At 42.7% G+C, this 19,277-nt stretch overlaps 1 protein-coding gene across 9 annotated transcripts in view; it reads right to left on the bottom strand.

Moving 5' to 3' along the window:
• TENM4 (teneurin transmembrane protein 4) overlaps window positions 1-19,277 on the bottom strand; it is a 1,293,844-nt gene that overhangs the window by 153,190 nt on the left and 1,121,377 nt on the right. For all 9 annotated transcript variants that reach the window (XM_063326345.1, XM_063326336.1, XM_063326383.1 and 6 more), the window contains 2 exons: window positions 7,704-7,805; window positions 2,905-3,099 (listed from right to left, as the gene is read on the bottom strand). In XM_063326345.1, the coding sequence (XP_063182415.1) occupies window positions 2,905-3,099; window positions 7,704-7,805 (297 nt within the window). The remainder of the gene's footprint in view (window positions 1-2,904; window positions 3,100-7,703; window positions 7,806-19,277) is intronic.

Raw genomic sequence — 19,277 nt, 5'->3', positions numbered from 1 at the left:
AAATCTCCTTTACTGCTAGCGAGCTGGGAGCTGGGGTGCCAATTTTAGCATGAGACCCTTGGAGCCCTGGCCCTGTTCTTTCTCAGCAGTAATAAGTAGGAAAAAGGACTAAGAAACGGACCAGCAGCATCGTAGGTTCTCAGCAGATGGTTTGAACGTAGAGAACAAAGATCACAGGCTAACTGACAAGAGGCTACCTCCAGGCAATTAATCATCCCCTCTGAAGGTCAATTGGGAAAAAGGTGAGTTTTACGGGGGGCTCCATCACAGGAGGCAGACAATCTGCTATCTCAGCTCTAACACAGACGATTATAGGAGGGGAATGTGCATGTCAGAACCCCCCATTTATCATAATCCCAAGGCCATTTTTCATGTTGAAACGAGCCCTTTCAGAAAATGTCACACACAATGGCTACTTTAATCTCAGCCTCACTAGCTATATCTCTTTAGGCTTTCTGCACCATCGGAAGGGCCCTGGGACAGGATTACGGGCTTCTGCTTTCTTCTTAATCAATTGCTTAGTGGATTTGGAGCACAATGGTATATTTTTAGGGAGTTCTGCTTGAGAAATTTAGCTGCTCAGCTCTGGGAGAAGCGGAGATGGGGAGTGGGGCAGGAGGGCAGAGCTGACAAAATCTAGTATAGTTGGGAAAAGAAAAATAAAAAAAAGAGTTTTGCATATATATCTGTGTTGCTGCTTGGAAACTGTCCCAAGTGGTCTAATTCCTGGTTGGAAAATGCCCCATTTATAGTTCAGCCTTGTGCAGAACCTTTGCCAGGGAGATAAATCATGCAGCAAGCAAAGCTAGCGCCTCTTCTACACTTTTCCCCAATATGCTTCATGCTTCATTGGTCACACAAGTTATTAGGCTTATTTGGTACCCAAAGAGTAACTTCTCATTTTTCACTGCTTAAATTTGCTCCCCTCCCTTTAACGTCTCGCTGGCTTAGCCCGTGCCTTATAAAATATGGGCCAATAAACGAAGCAAGGAGAAAAGAAAAACTCATGTAAGATTGTTGGCTGATGTTTTATAAACATTGCTGAACTTCTACGGGGGGAAAAGAAAAGACAGAAGAAACCCTGGAATGAAAACCCATTTTAAACACGGACTAAACAGTGAAGCTACAAGAACTGAGAAATAATAAAAAGTAATCAATACCAGATGGTCCTTCTTAGAAGAGAAATTAAAAAGTAAAAGCAATTTAAAAAACAGTATAAATCAACTTTTTTACTAGATCTAAATATATATATGTATGTCCTGAAGATTTCCCACATGGCATATTTCTGAGTTATTTCCCCCCCTCACAACACAATACAAATTATGCCTTGAATATGAAAAACAAATGCATACTTGGAAAAATACTAAACAGTTCATAAGAAAAATCATGTTCTCTTTATTCTTCATTCTTTTTTCAAGCTTTTACCTAGTGGGACTGACACTGTCCCCCGCTACGTTGATAGCATAACATAACTGAGTAGTGTCTGGCTTTTCTGCTTTAAACGTGACCAGGGGAAAAAAAGGTTCCTGTTAGAAAAAGGGCAAATCTTACTGTGATTTACACACATTAAACACGTCTGGCTGCAGGCAAAATCAGGATCTTTTCATTTCTGTTTATCCAGTAAAGATATGATCTAGTAAATACGAGGTCTACGGAGATGCTTTAAAGATACTTCAGTAGTCGCCATCTTTGGGTTTCAAACGCCCCACGGCTTCATTGAATTGTGCTTTCTTAAGTCCAAATGAAGCTGCCTCAAGAGATGGCTTATTGTCACAGAGCTGATACTGTCTTCAGCCCTAACATTTACTGACACTGAAGCCGTGTTGCATCAGAGATGTCCCACTCCAATACGTTTTAACACATCAAAAGAATTGCTAGATTAGATGCCATTTGAACGTCTGAATCCAATTCAGCCTATTTTCGTTGTCCGTAAAATAAAGCCATTTCAGATAAATCTTTATCCCACATACATGAAGACAACCGTAAATTAATTCAAGCCATTGTGATTCTTATTCATGTATCAAATCGTTGTCTTAAACTATCAGGTTGTGCAGAGGCCTTATATATATGTATTTGTAGAAGCATAATATAAACGTAATTATTTTTCAGGTCATCTGCATAGGATTTTGAGAATAATTTTCAGAAGTGCTGAACATTATTCTGTAAATCAGGCACTTTTTGGATGCGTTTTTATAACTGCCCAAATGATTTGTACGCTTACAAAACTGTTCACTTTTTCATTTGGCAATATGAAGCAGTCACAGACTCAGCAAGATAAAGGTTTATGGTGGCAGGTGACTTCCTACACAAAAAGATTAAAGATAAGTGCTAAAAGGCACCGTATTTCTGAGCCACAAATCTAAGTGTAAATGAAAAATGTTTAGGGGCTAATGTGAGAAAAAAGCTATGGAAGAGCCATTAAAATAATATCTGATTTTGAAGCCAAATTTAATTCAAGTGCTGAGCATTTCTAAGCTTTTAAAGCTGACAAGAATCAGGGACTTTCTCTCACACGCCACCATTTTGTGTATGTAAGCAACTGAAACCGTCTGGCACAGCACGGCAGAGAAGAAAGCACTGTAAAAGTAATTATACGTTTAGATGTGTAAATGGAAGCGATGCTTTAATAAGAACATTTGAACATATGATTAGATGTTCTGGTCTTTCAACTGGATTTGTCTATCTGAAGCATTTGATGGCTTTTCATCCAATTATTGAACAAATATGATAGCTAACGACAAGTTGTTACAACTTATCATTTTTATGTTGCTTCCGTCTATTGTATCTCTAAGGTGCCCATTACTGTTCTGTTTAAGTGCCAGTCCTATTCTGAATGGCCTCCATCCACGTAATTATACAACGGCAATCAAAGCAAAAGGCTAAGTGAATGTATCTTGCAAATACCTTCTTCACAGCTCTCGCCCTTGTATCCCGGGTTGCAGATACAGGTGCCCATGATGCACGTGCCATGGTTGCTGCAGGAGACGTCGATGCACTGGTTCGTGGGGACATCGCATTCTGCTCCTTTCCAGCCGCTATGGCACAAGCACCTCCCCTTCATGTACTGCCCATTTCCACTGCACAGCACTGGGCAGGAGGCTGGGGAAAGATAATAGAAATCACATTAAAACCCAAGCGTACGCGGCTCTCGCTTCAGAAAAGAGCACAAGAGACCAGCATGGGATTTATATTCTCCATGCACAGTCTTCAGTGGGATATGTTGTTCTTTTCTTTGCCAAAACCAATTCTTTTACGTGGATGACACCCAGCTGTTAGCTGTATTCTCCTACGAGCGTTTAAAACAAACAAACAGTGCTCTTGAGTTACAATATCTCCTTGCTTTGTGTCTCTGATACTACGAATTCAGAATTTTCTTGTATTCTGACTTCTCAGTGTACCGGTGTCTTCTTTCAGCAGCGCCACTGACCTTACATTGCTTATCCCTATCCCCGACCCTCTGCCAGACTTCGTACTTTCCTTGGCACTGCCTCCGTGCTGGATCTCAGCTGGCTACAAATCACTCCCCTGTTCGTCTGTCGTGATTCTCAGCTTTACAGGTTTCAGTTTCTTTGCTCAGAGTCCAGAATGCCACGTTGAGACTATTTCCCCGATTTAGCTCATTTCATGCCATCACTTGAATCTTCAGCCCCCCCCCCCACTTTTTTTTTTTGGTTATCACCAGCACTGGATTCCATTCGCCATCAGGCATAATGTAAAATTGGCCTTTAGTCTTTCCAAGCTCCCTGTAATAAAAGTTCTCCAAATCTAACCTCTGACCTTTGTATCAGTTTATAAAGGATTTTTTAACTATCCTTGTTTCTGGCAAAGTTGGCTGATTCTCAAGGCCAACCAGCTACAGGATTTCTCCCCTGTGACAAAGGGGAAAAGAGGAAGACGACAAGCTCAAGCTGTGGCATGATGGATCCCGGGATTAAACATTTTCTGAGCTGAATTTGGAAAATATCAGGCAGAGTGGGATGGGGTGAACTGAAGGATACAGAGCAGGGTCCCGAAGGAAGGAGAGATCATCAAGGACCAGACCACAGCCTCCATGACCAAAGCTTTTGCTGCTCTCTAAGCTTCCTTCAGCTCCTCTCCGATTACGTCTTCTCCCTTTTCCATTCTCCACACCTGCCACCTTATGCTCCTTTTGTCCTCTGTTCTGATTTTTCCAGGGAAGCTGCTGATTTCTGTTCCTCAGAAACAATAGCCTTCCCCTGTTCACTATCTCTTGAAATTTCTTCTTGCTTAAGGCCTGCTCTCTTCAATTCCATTTTGCTGAAACTGAGCTGCAAGGACACATATTCAACACAGACTTCTCTTGTTCACTGTTGCACATCATCCTCAGGTGAGAGCAGCTGGGCTTCTCATCTGCCCCTCAGAAAGGCAATTTATGAACAATTTTTCTGCAGGACAAACGTGAAAGGAATACTCCAGTCTGCTGCTTAATTCAACTGCGTTAGGTACGTGATGAATACAAGGTACCTCTTTTGCTTCATTCCTGACTCTGAGTATCCGCGGGAAGAGGTATTAACATGGTTAAGGGCAACATTCCTCCCCTTTCTCCACCTTTCCAGATAGCAATCGTGTAACGCCCATCCTGTGTTGTTTCCATGTGTCGTTATAGTCAAGTCTGTCTGAGCGTTACAGAATTTTAGCGACCTCAATACAATACAAAGCATTGCCAGCTCTGGCTGTTAAGCCAGTTTGATGTGCAGCGAACTATATTTGCCTGACCAAGATAAAAGAGGTCTAGAAAAGAAAGGAATTTGGCAACTGTTATTACTAAGGAGCCCCCTGTTCACTTTAAAGGAAGCAGACTGCAGCGGCGCGTTTCAAGTGCATCATTTGCAAGGAGATATCTACCTATACAGTACGAGACACAAATTGTTTAAGATACACTGTGTTGTGTGCATGGTTCACAGCAAACTCACTCTGTAATTTCACTTTTCATCTAGGCTGATGGAATTTTCCGCCCCCCTGTCTCAAATTTCAAATGCTCGGTAACGGAGCCTGTCCTTTCAAGGCACTGGAAGAGGATAGTCTGCCGCTCTTTTCAACAAGAAGAAAGAATAATTGCCTTTAACCGGTGAGAGGTGGCTGAGAAAGACTTACATGTTTTCTGACAAGGCAGCTGATCACTCAGAACAAGATCAGATAAATTACCGGCCATCTGCAATGAGACTGGTACGCTACAGAGCCCTCTGTGGAGAACACCTTCAGCATAACCTGGGAAGCGCTGCTGCAAATGTCAAAGCAATGGCAAGAACAAGACCTCCTTTGTAGCATACCATAATGAATAAAGACAAAAGAGGTTTCTGTTTTTTTTTCCACTGCTACTTGTGCAACTCTTTTCCTTTATTTTTTTTGGCATCCCAATGGTCAAACAATAATTATATAGAACCTATGATTCTATGATTCTATATAATTATTGTTTGATCGCTCAGATGCCAAGAAACAATATCTGAGACGCCAAAATTATAGTAATCCTTTAGCGTGGTTATGATAGCAACAACACAAATGCACACCACTTTTCTTCTAAAGTTTAGTATCAGAGAGTAAGACCATTCGTTTGTTTACTTTATACAGGACTTTAAAACACCATCTCCCATGTTCATGGAGGCCTTCAATACACCTCTGGTGATTTGCTCTCATTTACTTGGTTTAAAATAATTGGCTAATAATACATTAATAATTAGCTATTATTAAAAACAGAAGGGCTTTCTGCTCTGCGGTTCCCACTCATTTGTACGGTGAATTACAAGGTTGAGTTGAAACACAGGCACACCCAGGAAATCTATAACCTAGAAGTCTTCACGTGGGCAGAGACCTGCTTATTTATGGATTACTGCTCGGTACAGGGACCGATATACGGCTGCAGATGGATGCTGTAGCAGCCTCACACATGGCACGGTTGCTGCCCTCTGAGGGATTTGTAGGTCAAAAGCAGCATCTTAGATTCCCTTGAAAACCAACAGGAAGCCAACGCTGGGGCCCTTGTACCTCATGCTCATGGCAAGATGATCCATTTAACAAGCCCACTGGAAATGCATGCACAATTAGCATTTTGACACTCCAGGTATTAATGCGTCCTCCTAAAGATGGGCAGTAATCTGTGATCTAAAGCCTCTGAACCGAAAGACTGACTTGAATAGCAGGTGCTCATATCAGCCAGAGGAAGCTCCCTGGTGAAGTGGAAGATACTCACGTGGCTCAACTGAAGTGCCTGAGAAAGCTCGGTTTATAACCCACGAAGGGAGGTAAGCTCCTCTGAAAGTGGATTCAGAACAAAAGTTTAAATATTCTGACTCACAGCGAAGGAGATTCTCCTTCTCCACTGACTCTACTGGGAGCCTTGCGGGGAACAAAGCCTGAACTTCTGCCCCTACCTAAAGTTAGGAGGTGTGAGTAGGAATATGCTGTGGGAGATGGAAAGAAAACTCCTTTTGTCTCCAGCCCTTTGGATTTGAAAAGGAGCTTGGAAATGCAAACCAAGTGTAAGGAAATGCAAACCAAGTGTAACCTGAGTCAGCAAGAAGTTTGACATAACAGCTCTCGGGGATGCAGACTGCCACATCCATCTTACTGGGCTGTGAACTCTGAGACACCTCTGGGGTTTTAGCCCGGACCACACCGCCTGAGCAGCGAGCTCCCCGCCTGCGGGGTGTGCGGCCGTCCTTATCTCTTGGCTGGGCTGCAGTGATGTGACCCAAGCTCAGCTGGAGGGGGAGAGGACGTGGGGTTGGAGAGAGTTGAGCTCTCTCTCTTGGGAAGGAGCCAGCCTGCTTTCCGGAGAAGCAATGAATGGGCTGGGGTGAAGGCCTGACCTGTTGCCTTAGCAAAAGCTCCTTGTGTGGGCACTAACTTTTTACGCTATCATCTCCCTCCCCAGATGTATAAATCTGCATTCAGTTTGTTGGACTGTTTGAGCCAAAAAAGGCCTCGAAAAGGTTGATGCACGGCATTCTGGCATTTCCCACATGCAAGGTTTTCATTTCTCGCTCTGAAACATGTTTTTACTAAAAGTACTTCAGTTTGTTTTTTAAATGTTTAAATAACCTAAAAATTTCAGGTCAAACGAAAACCCTTCCAAAACCATTTATTAAAAATACTTTTCACCTGAGCATAAAAATGTATTATATTGTTTGCTGGGGTAAGCCTCCTTCCCAGTCGTCCCAATGTTTTCATTTTTGGCCAGAGTATCCAGTTCTTCCTGCCATTACTCCACTCTCAGCCTTACTCTAACCCTGCCCTGCTCCCCACAGCCAGGCTCTCAGCCATCACTTAGAGCTCAGGCAGACTTGCAAAGCTCGCAGCAATGGAAAAGGTACTTAATTTTTTTTATATCTTAAAAGACAGTATCATTATGGGGTTGCACCACACAATGACAGAGTGCTCTGCTAAACAAACAGTAATGCCACGTTTTTAAGTAATGTTTTCTAACGTCGCTCCCAGATAGAAAATTCCCAGTGTGACATTTTGTCTGTCCTTACGCAGCTCAGGGCTTGTGCTGTTGCGAAGGCCACAGCAATCATGACTAGTAGCAAACAAATCCACAGATCCCACTCGTTTCCATTCTACTGCAGCATCCCCAAGCTGGGTGAGGTGCACTTTGAAAAACGCACGGGCATGAATATAATTTTCACAAGAAAAATGTTAACCGAAGGGGAGAGGGGAAAAGTTAATCAAGTATAAATTCCTACCTCTGCCACAGTCAGGGCCCAGAAAGCCAAGGAAGCAATGGCAAGTCCCAGACACGCAGTCTCCATTCCCATAGCAATTACTGGGACAATTATCCACTGATTCTGGAAGACAAAAGAGAATTCAGATACTTCTTTAGGCCAGAAAACACCTCTGAATTTGAGAGGGCTCTGGATGGCAGGACAGCTGAAACCTCACAGCAATCGCGGCACGCGGGGCTGAAAGCATCAGTCTGAGCTCCACTAAACAGCGCTCAGCCCTTTACACCAACGGGCGGCTCAACCCTAACACATCAGTGCGGAGCGACGGCAAAGCCTGTGATTAAATCGCAGCTGCTCAGCACCCGCCAGGCTTTGTCCTCACTCAGGACCTGAAAACTTCCAAATGTCTTTTCTTTCTGCTTATTTTTCCAATCGTCTTCCCTCTTTGAATTTGCTGGAGAGGAGCAACACGCACCGTTCTCGTGGCGGAACGTACACCTTTGGTCCATTTTGTTGACTCATGTAAGTGAATTTGGGGGGTTTATTTGTGCCAAACAGAGCTGAGCTATAATAGAAATGATCCTCTATGAAGTTCACTGAATACAGACTCTTGGGTCACCCTCTCTGCCTCTTGAAGGATTATTTCTAACCCAATGCCTTCTGGTTTGTTCCGCAATATTATACAAATACCCCAAAGCAGCGGGGCTAATACCATATCTTGGTGGAACAGCAATGGGACTATTCACACTTTCTTCTGTTTCTAGTTATCATCTTAAATTCCCTGACCTTGGCAAAAACACTGGATATTCATCTTTCAAAGAAAGTTAACAGGTAAGCAAAATGTTATCTAGCACTTTTATTTTGAGGATAGTGCAGAATATTGGGGGTAAAAATTCTTTCATAAAAGGAGAACACAAGATGGTAAACCTCACATATCAAAAAGAGAACGAAAATCATTTTATTTACTTGACTAAACTGTGAGTGAAGAGTGAGTAAACACGAGTAGGGCTTGGAAAGACAATGGAATACCATGGTTCATTCCACACTATTATTTCACATTTTCTCAGAGATGTGTATCAGATTAAAACTGGATTCAGTTACGCGGGAGGGGCTCTGGTGGTGCATCTGTCATGGAGTGGGGTGGAAAACTCAGCCACGTGAATAATCACTGCGTTTTCATAGACATAACTTCACGAGGCTTTGTGGTGGCAAAGACATTTGTAAACTCCCTATCGGTGAAAGGGAAGAGAAGCAGCTGCAGCAGAGATTGTGCAGATTAGTTTCTAATCACAAACGAAAGGAAGCCTGTCTCTGGATGGGCGTTCTCCAAACAACAGAGGTTTCTGAAGGACGTTTTAAAGGACGTGGTGTAATTTCATCATTCATAAAGGGCAACAGCAGTCGTAAATAATAAAAACAGTTTCAAATATTTATGTTTTAAGTCTCGGCATCAGGTATCTCATAATCAGATCGTTCCATGCAGCAAGGAAGGTACAAAGAAGTACTGTCAGTTTTCTGACACTTAAGGTCTCTGGTTAAGCAGATATTCACTTTACGGTGCATGGAAATACATTCACAGCATGCAGTCAACACTTTGAGCTTCAGCTGCCATCTTCATTCCCATCAAACAGCAGCCACGCTTCCTAAAATAAAGGAACAGCAACTCCGGCCTTGTGTGTTTATACTGATATTTAAGTATACAAACTCTCACTTCGTAGCAGGTATAAACACAAATCTATCCTGTAAATGAAAAGTTAATATTAGCCAGTATGTATGCAATCGTCAGAACTTTGTGATTTTTTAATTTCACCACTGAAAATAAAGAAAATAATTTTACTTTATGTATTTTTTCCTTATGCCTTTTTTTTTTACAGTCTTTATATCCTTCTTGTCTTCAAGAAATATATGCAGAAATTTAGGAAAAAAAGTTATTAACTGATGCACATGCACATATGAAGAACATAGAGAGAGTAAGTACTGTGAAACAAGATAATGAGATGGGTAAGGAGATTTAACGGCTCCTGTTGCTGAAAGGGTCAGTCCTTTTCCTCTAATCCTCTCATCCTAGGCACAAGTCTAAGCTCCCTCTTCTTGTGCAGACCCTTCAATGACTTGGTTGACCCTTCAATGAGTTGGTTGAGCTCAAAAGGTGGCAAAAATATTAATGCAGCAGAGAGAAAACACAAGTGAACCATTTTCTACTGCCTGAAAACTGGTCTTGTGAAGCCCCACCACCACACTCTCACTTGGATGGGGGTTTGCAAGCTGTACGACACTGCGGAGAGGTTACACGTGCACGGCCTTTGAAGTCAATGGGAAAGGCTGTGTCCGTGCTTGATGCAAGACAGGCTCCTAGCGTTATGGCAACACCTCTAGTATATTAAAACTTTTTTTTTTAAAAAAGCTTTTCTCAAGCTTTTGCTTCAAAGCACTAAATTAAGTCCTTGAAAAGGAGTAAAATATCCATACAACTTTCTCGGTATGCTTATGTAATATACTAAGTAATATTTCTGCAAAATAAGAAAAAAATCAAAGCAACATCAAAAAAGCAGTGTAGCATCAGGCCTGGCAGCTGTTCCAAAGTGTAACAATGCACCACATCAGCTAAAAGGTAATCTGTGTTACCGGAAATAATATTTTCCATGTATAGCATGGTTCAGCTGATGCACTTGTGATGCCTAGGACAAGACCGGCAATACTCAGTACACCAACTAGATGTCTACTGTAGGTTAAACTGAAAGACTCTCGTCCACTATACTGACTAGGTATGACGAGATCTAGAAATTCAGACTGACCACAGAAATGCAGCACACCTGTGTTTAGGTAACCAAACTTTCCAGATTCTTAGGGTGAATCCATGTAATGAACTTTACTCCAGTAGTGCTTCCTTTCCTCCTCTGACTAGTTCAGATGTAGATATTGTCATTAGATACCATGTAGATATTGTTAGGACAAGAGGAAACGGCCTCAAGTTGCGCCAGGGGAGGTTTAGGATGGATATTAGGAAAATTTTTTACACCGAAAGGGTTATCAAGCATTGGAACAGGCTGCCGAGGGAAGAGGTTGAGGCACCATCCCTGGAGGTGTTTAAAAGATGGGTAGACATAGTGTTTAGAGATATGGTTTAGTGATGGTTTTTGTCAGAGTTAGGTTGATGGTTGGACTTGATGATCTGAAAGGTCCCTTCCAACCTGGGTGATTCTATGATTCTATGAATTCTATGATTAAAGACACCTATAATTGGTCAGATCCCATCCACACTGACTAACAATAAGGAATGTCAAAAAAATATTAATGTATATTTTGGGGTTCATCTACAGATCTGGCATTCTGCTTTCCAAAAATGCAGTAATATGCACAGTTATCACTTCGTTTATCACTATCTATCTCCTCAATTCTTGATTTCCCAGACTCTTCTTTGCAAGTGTGCCCTAACTGCATCATACCATACTGTGGCCAACGTAAAAGGAATAAAGAAAACAGGTGATTTAAACCCATTGTACCTTTTTCACTAAAGCACCTCAGTTAACTCTTAATTGTGGCCTGGACACCCTACACTGTTAATAATAGAGTAGGCTCTTAAAAATCCCTTCATTCTACTTCATTGCTTCCTCTGATGCTCCTTATTTTTCTAATATAGCCAAAAGTAACATTTCTAAGGTGCTCTCATTTTATACTAGCCTCATGTTGCCCTGGAATAACCCGCCTGATAGAGACAAGATGAAGTGAAAAGAAACTTCCCCCCAGTGTCTGGTGCCACTTACCATTTTTCAGCAATTAAGGATACAAACTTGTCTGGTGGGACTCCGGGCAATTAAGGTCTCTGCACACTCCCCAAAGTTCTTCACTACTGAGAACCAACTCCGAAAAGCAATGAAGACTCATGTGGTACATGCCCTAGTAAACTCCCCACCCATCCTGTAGGCCCCTTTAGGGACTGGAAGGCTGCTATAAGGTCTCCTCGGAGTCTTCTCCTCTCCAGGCTGAACAACCCCAACTCTCTCAGCCTGTCTTCATAGGAGAGGTGCGCCAGCCCTTTGATCATCTCCGTGGCCCTATCTAATGGTGCTTAGATAGAAGAGAGCAAACTCTAACATTCAGGGAGCCCCTAAGTTAGTGGCACAAAGTAACTGTCTGTCCTTTAAGTATGTCCACAGTCAACATTGCTACAGAGGTGACAAACTGTCAATCAATAAATAAAAACAGGTCACTGCAGTTATGGCTAGGTTCTAGTCTCCATCTGTAAGCTGTTCGTATAATTATAAGAATATTTTACAATATATACAGAATTCCATATGGTGTTTTATGAATAGTGCCATGGGAACTGCTTTAGAGAATCATGTCAATGTTTCGTTTTGTTTTGTTTTGTTTTATTTAATTGTCAAAGTTCACTGTGAGACCATGGACAACTGTTTTTTAGAGATATATGTTCTCTGTTTTCAGTCTGACTCCCACAGCTTTCCCTTGGCTCCCAGATCTCTGAAGTGATCTGATTGACACCAGCTGGTAAAGGCAAAGATTATTAATTGGAGGGTCAGCCAATGGGTGATGCATGATGCTTTCACAGGGCTTTGCTGTCATGTCCAAAGAGACCATTGAAAATTCAGCTCCCATGCCACCTTTCGACAACCACCGGCCGCAGGAGCAAACCTCCTGAAAGCAAACAACTCACACTGGGGCCAGACCTGCAAAGCTTGAGGTGGTGTGGCTTCTGATGGGGACTGCAGAAGCTTGCGTATGGAAGTGATTGTCCTGTCAGCTTCAAAATCTAATTACCAACTGAAAAAACAAGTCGTTTCCTGAATAAATATGGTAAACATCCAGATCTCCTCTGAGAGAAGGAGTAAATGACATCACGAGACACAGTCTTCAGACCCACGCTGTCTCCTTTTGGACAATGGTACAGCAAATGCCCTGTCTGACACAGAGGTATTCCCGACCCAAGTCCAGCCTACCTCACTCAGGAAAAGGAGGATGTACAAAAATGCTTCTATATTAATAAAAATGAGAGATGGAAAACATCTATTAAGTGTGAAAGCCTAGACTTCTCCAAGAGCAAAACTCTTCTTCTGAAGTACTCTTTAAGGTCCTTCCCGCTCAAGAGCTTTAATTATCAAAGCAGAGAAAGAAACGTATCATGGTCTGGAGACAAAACAGCTTTACTTCATGCACCATGTTGACTTGCAGCTGCTGAGGATACTTTGGGATTTTTGCCATTTGTCTCAGGGGACTTTTTTCAGTATGAGTAATCCCACAGCTGGTAGACTTTGAGGGAAATTTGGCTGAAACCTTTCTCTCATTGCTTGCTTTCCCACTGCAGTCACTCCTTATCCTGAGAGAAGCTACAAACCAGCACGATCCTGCCCATACCCATAATAAGACCTCACACTACACTATCATTTAAGGATATCATAGAATCATGGAATCACAGAATAGTTTGGGTTGGAAGGGACCTTAAAGATTACCCAGTGCCAATCCCTGCCCTGGGCAGGGACACCTCCCACCAGACCAGGTTGCTCAAAGCCCCGTCCAACCTGGCCTTGAACCCCTCCAGGGATGGGGCAGCCACAGCTTCTCTGGGCAACCTGGGCCAGGGGCTCACCACCCTCACAGCAAAGAATTTCTGCCTGAGATCTCATCTAAATCTCCCCTCTTTCAGTGTAAAACCCTTCCCCCTTGTTCTATCGGTCTACTCCCTGATCAAGAGTCCCTCCCCAGCTCTCCTGTAGCCCCCTTTAGGTACTGGAAGGGGCTCTAAGGTCTCCCTGGAGCCTTCTCTTCTCCAGGCTGAACCCCCCCAACTCTCTCAGCCTGTCCTCACAGCAGAGGGGCTCCAGCACCACCTTCATGGCCTCCTCTGGACCCACTCCAACAGGTCCACATCATTCTTATGTTGGGGGTCCCAGAGCTGGAGGCAGCACTGCAGGGGGGTCTTCCCCGAGCGGAGCAGAGGGGCAGAATCCCCCCCCTCGCCCTGCTGCCCACGCTGCTGGGGATGCAGCCCAGGCTGCGGGGGGGTTTCTGGGCTGCCAGCGCACATTGCCTGCTCATGTTGAGCTTCTCACCCACCAACACCCCAAGTCCTTCTCCTCAGGGCTGCTCTCCATCCATTCTCCACCCAGGCCGTATTTGTGCTTGGGATCACCAAGTTCAATAGGAAATTGCTAATTGTTACCATTCCCATTTTTTTAGGCGGGTAACCTGAGGCATAGACAAATACATTTCATATCATAAACTGACTCATGTGACAGTGACAAAGCTCCCAGGCTAACGGTCTGCTCAAGGGACCACTTTGCTGCTGACAAAAAGCCCTGTGAAAGCCAACTCTGCTGTGGTGAGCTCTATAAAGATCCGTCAGCCTGGCTTACAATTACCTACATGAATTACCTTTATCCAGATGAAATACAATAAACATATTAAGGAGGCAGACAAATTGTTAGACTCTTGATGGACTTCTTTTTCATATACTCACCACGTTTGTTGGTCAGCAGTATAGCTACTTTAACAGAATTTCCGCCTTATTTATTTACTATGCAACATCCAACTTAATAGCTTGTTTCTATATCTTTGGGCCAGAGGCCAAGGCAGATGTTTGCCTGACACCAAATCCTATTAGAGGCTGCAGTAACACAATTGTGTGTTAAAGATAAATATTTTATAGCCTACACTTGCCACCAAGCATCATCATTCCCTAGGCCTTTAGAGGCAACTATCTATTGGCAAAGAAAAAATAGTTATCTCGCTGGCAATTGAAGGCAGTAGCTTTCCTGGGAGTTAATAAGTACCAGAACTGCTTTCTAAGAACTGATTAAACGCCATGCAGTGCAGTGTTGTTGTATGAATTCAAATGTAACTATTTCCTTCAATAAACTCAAAGAGTTGTTCTGGAACTGTCAGTGTTTGGTATCAGAAACGTGTGGGAACAGCACCGCAGTGGAAGAATTACGCTTTAATGAATCAATGCTGATCTCAGTTTCTGAAATGAAGGTTCAAAGAAAATGAAACTTGTTTTACCAATGAGAATATTAAATATTAGAAGTGAAATGCTAAAAAAAAGCAGGGTTTTTCAGGTAACCTCACTGTTTGACCTCTTCAACTAGTAGTCTACTTTGCCTCCGCACAAGAAATGGCCTCAGAATCTTTTGCTCTGGGCTGGTGAGCAGATGCAGGAAGCGGCTGAGCCTGCAGTAAATTGCCACATCTTCCAATCTACCAACCCAGGGAGATACAGTATACATACTGCTGGGTGTCATAAAAGGTTTTACCCTTTCCTTATAAATGTCAACCCTCTATAGACACAGTTGCATTAATTTTAAAAAGGTAAGTGAATTAAAAAAAATACTGGAGGTTAAAAAAAAGTACTTAGAGGGGAATTGCTTAATGTGTCAAAGGAATACATACATTTAATGTCACACAGAAAGAAATTGTTCCTGACTGTCCACTGACTTATTTTCTTCCTAGTCACATTCCCCTGGGTAAAGAAGATGCTTTGGTGGGAGGGAGGGAGCACACATGGAGCGGGGCAGCAGGTAGGTAGATTCCATGGTTTATATCTAACCTTGAAATCCTCTGTGGGAGCCACATCCATGTAAAAGGAGCGCACAGCACCCCTCTCACGCTACGATGAATTACGTCCCATGGGAGAGGGATGGGACACCACATTATTTCACCTTATTCTCTGCTGCTGCACCAGAGCAACTACAGCAAGCCACATATTCTTTCTCCTAGACCTGCTGATCCTGGATAAAGCTGTCACCTACAAGCTCATTGCAATAACGTCTCTCTTTCACAAAAAAGCTCCTGTCACTGCCCCGACTACGCTAGCAATAATTTTAATAGGAAGTCAGGCAGTATAACATGAAAGGCAAAGAAGATTTTGAAGCTCTGTGAACACATTTAATTTACTTCCCAGTTGCAGAGCTTGCAGTCTTGTTTATTTTTCAAAGAAATGATGCTACTCGATTGAATTTCACTGCAGGGCAGGTTGGATTCTAAGCCTAGAGAACTGTCACCTGCCCTTGTAATTGTGATAACAATGCCAAGGGAGACGCAGAGGTGAGAGGGGATAAAACAGGTTTCAGATTTCTCAAAATATCAGACTTGACATTATGAGCCACGAAAAAAGAAAAGGAAAAAAAAAAAAAAAAGCCCTGGAAACAAAGGAAACGTGGAAACGCTGGGTCTGGTATTCTCTTGCTCCTCCTCTTCCTTCCTCAGCTGAAGTTCGAAACCACTGATTCCTTCTTATGGTACATCCTCACCTGCTGAGATTTCAATTTTGCTGCTTCATTTGTGTTTTATAAGGCTTTTACATTTCTAGCTCAAGTAATCCACACCTGGCAGCCAGGGATGTGAAAGTCTTGACAGCATCATGGAAACTCAGTCATTATTTCTGAGTGCTCTTTCACAGCTTCCTCTTCTGTAGGGCACCTAGTGTGATGCTGATACTGCTAATGCCACTTGATGTTGTGCCAGATTTTGATTTTTTTTCTCTTTTTCTGAAGGCTGGGAGGTCTGTTTTAATTAAAGACCCATGCCTATAACCCTCTTTGCTCCCATATCCCCAGTGGAGCTCTAACCTTCACATGCAGGTATCAGGATGCTAAATTAGGAGAAGGGCAACAGGCAGGCGGTCCTTTAAACAACTGCTTAAGTCTCTCCTGATTCTGCAAAGTCAGAGTGAAGTACAGCAATCACAGTATCCAACCGCGTGTTATTCTCCCCCAACTCTTTTTCTGTAAGAGCTTTCAAAACCAAAGCCATTTGCAGTGGCAGATCCCCCACATCTCCATCAGCGGAGACTGCAAATACTTGCTCAAGCCAGCGGTGACTCTCGAGGCTGGAGGGTTTTAAAAGGTGATGGTGAAGCATACAAGGTTTGGCGTTCAGGATCACTTTGGGTTGTTTATTGAAACCATCGAGAGCTGCTGAATTTGCCAAATTTGACAGTACATCATGTGAGCACATTTTCCCTTGAGATGTCTGTACTTTTGCTTCTATGCCTGGCTTGAGATACCTCTCGAGGTACTCGGGTGGCTCTCACCGCAATAATGTCAGTCTCTCTCAAACTATTTCAAGCACATTCAACTCCAAGCCCAGCTGGAAACACTACAAACCCAGCTTTTTGGTGCCCTATTTTTGAACTTCTGTGCTACAGAAACAGGGACCAAGTGGGAATAGTTTGGGGAGTAAATAAGGAAGAGAACAAGCCCAACGATTTCAGAAGTTTATGCCACATTTGGTCTGAATTTGGTTTGCCCTTTGAGAGCGAGCTGTATCTCCCTGATTTATTCCTTTCTCTTACTTCATCCTTTTCAAGAAGAAATTTTTTCAGTGCAGAATGCCTTATAATCTAAAGCTATCAGATGGTTGAAAGCATAAGGTATAATGGGATTTCAAAAGCACTTGGGCACTCGTCTATGTATACCACCATTTAAGTTAATGGTAAAATCTCCTTTGACTTCACTGGGACCAGAATGAAGGCAACATTTAGAAAATCCTGCTAATGTATTTCTGCTGTTCATCGGGATATACAGGGAATGCTGTTTTCTGCCCTGAGAATGTGAGCAATGCTAAAAGCATGAAAGGGTCTATGAAATACAGTTCTTAAGGAATCGTACATTGACCATCTGAAAAACCCCTCTGTTCTAAATCACTTGAAATGTGATCACAGGTTAGAAGCTAGCTGGGAAAAAAAAATAAAATCGGTGAATGATTTTAAACAAAGAGTAGCTGTGGGCTGAAGACTTCTTCCTTCAACAATGCAGCTTCTAAGCACAATAACACTTTAATCCCATGCTTGGAACATACACATGACAAGGCTGTGGAGATCTAGAAAGACACCTTGCGAACATTTCTTTTCTTCCTAGTTTTCCTTTTTTGCAGGTGGAATATTTTTAAATCTGAATTTTGCTCCAGTAAATGAACCTCTCATACCCCAAATTTGCCCAAGGGATTGCAAAGAAATTATTTTTTTTTTTGTTCCTTCCCACTCTCATAAATTGTTACAAACTAATACAGGAAACAACAATTATTCAGCCTTCAGGGTTCAACTTGTGGAGCTGCACTAGCAAGCGGGAAGTTACTTCACATTCAGTACATGACAATTTCTGCTCTTGTAGCTCAGGGCAAGGCTAAAGCCGGCCTTGACTTTCATTTTAAATGATGTTGTAAGTTGGTGTATTCTAGGGGAAAAAACCCCAAACCATTCTTGCATACACACATGGGAAGGGCCTCAAATGTGATCTCATTTGGTCAAACAAATGCCATGAAACCTTGGTCATGTTCTAATTTTGGGTGCGTTAAAGATCAAGTTTCATTTTACGTAAATTCTTTAGCAAATATATCCAGCTGGATAAATAAGGATGTACCGGCTGGAATGACTGATGTCTGAGGTGCAGTAGGTAGGTGCCTGGTGCTGGGGACATGCTCTCAAGTATGATGCCTGGTCTGCAGCCACTGCTACAGAAGGACCTGAGTCTCCTCTAGGTTTTACGTCAGATCTGCCCCCCTCTAGAGATGCCCTCAGTGCCCTGGGGCATTTCAGGTGCTCATAGATGCTTGTGCTCAGGCAACGGCATTGAGCTCTCGGTGGCCTTTGATCAGGGCCAGAGAAAAAGCAGAACTCATGGCTCCATTTCTGCCTCTAGCAGACTCGTTGCACAAACTTGGTCAAATCAGGTTCCTTCTCAGAGCCAACAGTAAGCCCTCTAGAAATCACATTACCAGAATTCATTTAACTCTTCTTCTGAGACAGTTGTAGCACTTACTTAGATAAAGAAATCAGTCACGCATCCAATACACAGACCAGCCACTATAATTTAAAAAGACAACATACGCCAGGAGTTATTGTACAGACGATGCCCTTCTCATCCCACCCCATGCGACAGTGGGGATTGGTCCAGTAACTCTTGAGGTGCTGATGTTCTTGGCTTCTGTTCCCTTTTGTGGTCTTACATGCAAGTACATACACTTTAATGCAGCCTTAGAAAATGAAGTCTTAAAAATTCTGTTGTTCTAGTAGAGAAAGGGTTCTCCTTTTGTTTGCCAAAGTGGACGAGTAACTCCCACAACCTTATTTCTGTGCTTTAGCAGGGGAGCATTCACAGAATGAAAAGCCTGCCCAGAGCTGCTCCAGCAGCTCGGTAATACGACACGGGAATAAAACAAGCTGTGCTTACATTAGCCTGCAGTCTGGGGTGCACGGAAAAAGCTATATACAAAAGTGTAAAAACGAAAACCATATGCACTGTTTTACACATTTCTCCAGAAACCCTCCGACAGCACTATGTGCCATGTTATTAAGGCAGAATTCTGCTGTTCTGAAAAAAAAAAACAAAACTGAACTGAAAAAAACAGGACAGAAATAACAGAAAGAAAGAAAAAGGCTTTAACTTCAGTATTAAATAAACCTTTTCTTGACCCTAAAACTAAAGTAATTACCCCAATCAATAAACCTTTTGTACAAGCTCTGTCAGATCAAGAGAACTTGCCTGCCTGCAACCAGCACGCTGACAGGCAAGTTCAAGGCTACCAGCCCATGCAAGTACAGATGGAGGCAAAGGTTTCCAAAAAGACAAATCTACCTTCATTTTT

The sequence above is a fragment of the Chroicocephalus ridibundus genome, chromosome 1 (genome assembly GCF_963924245.1).
Source record: "Chroicocephalus ridibundus chromosome 1, bChrRid1.1, whole genome shotgun sequence".
Lineage (NCBI taxonomy): Eukaryota > Metazoa > Chordata > Aves > Charadriiformes > Laridae > Chroicocephalus > Chroicocephalus ridibundus.
Note: the sequence above shows the minus strand (reverse complement) of the source record. Positions and strands in the feature narration are given on the sequence as shown.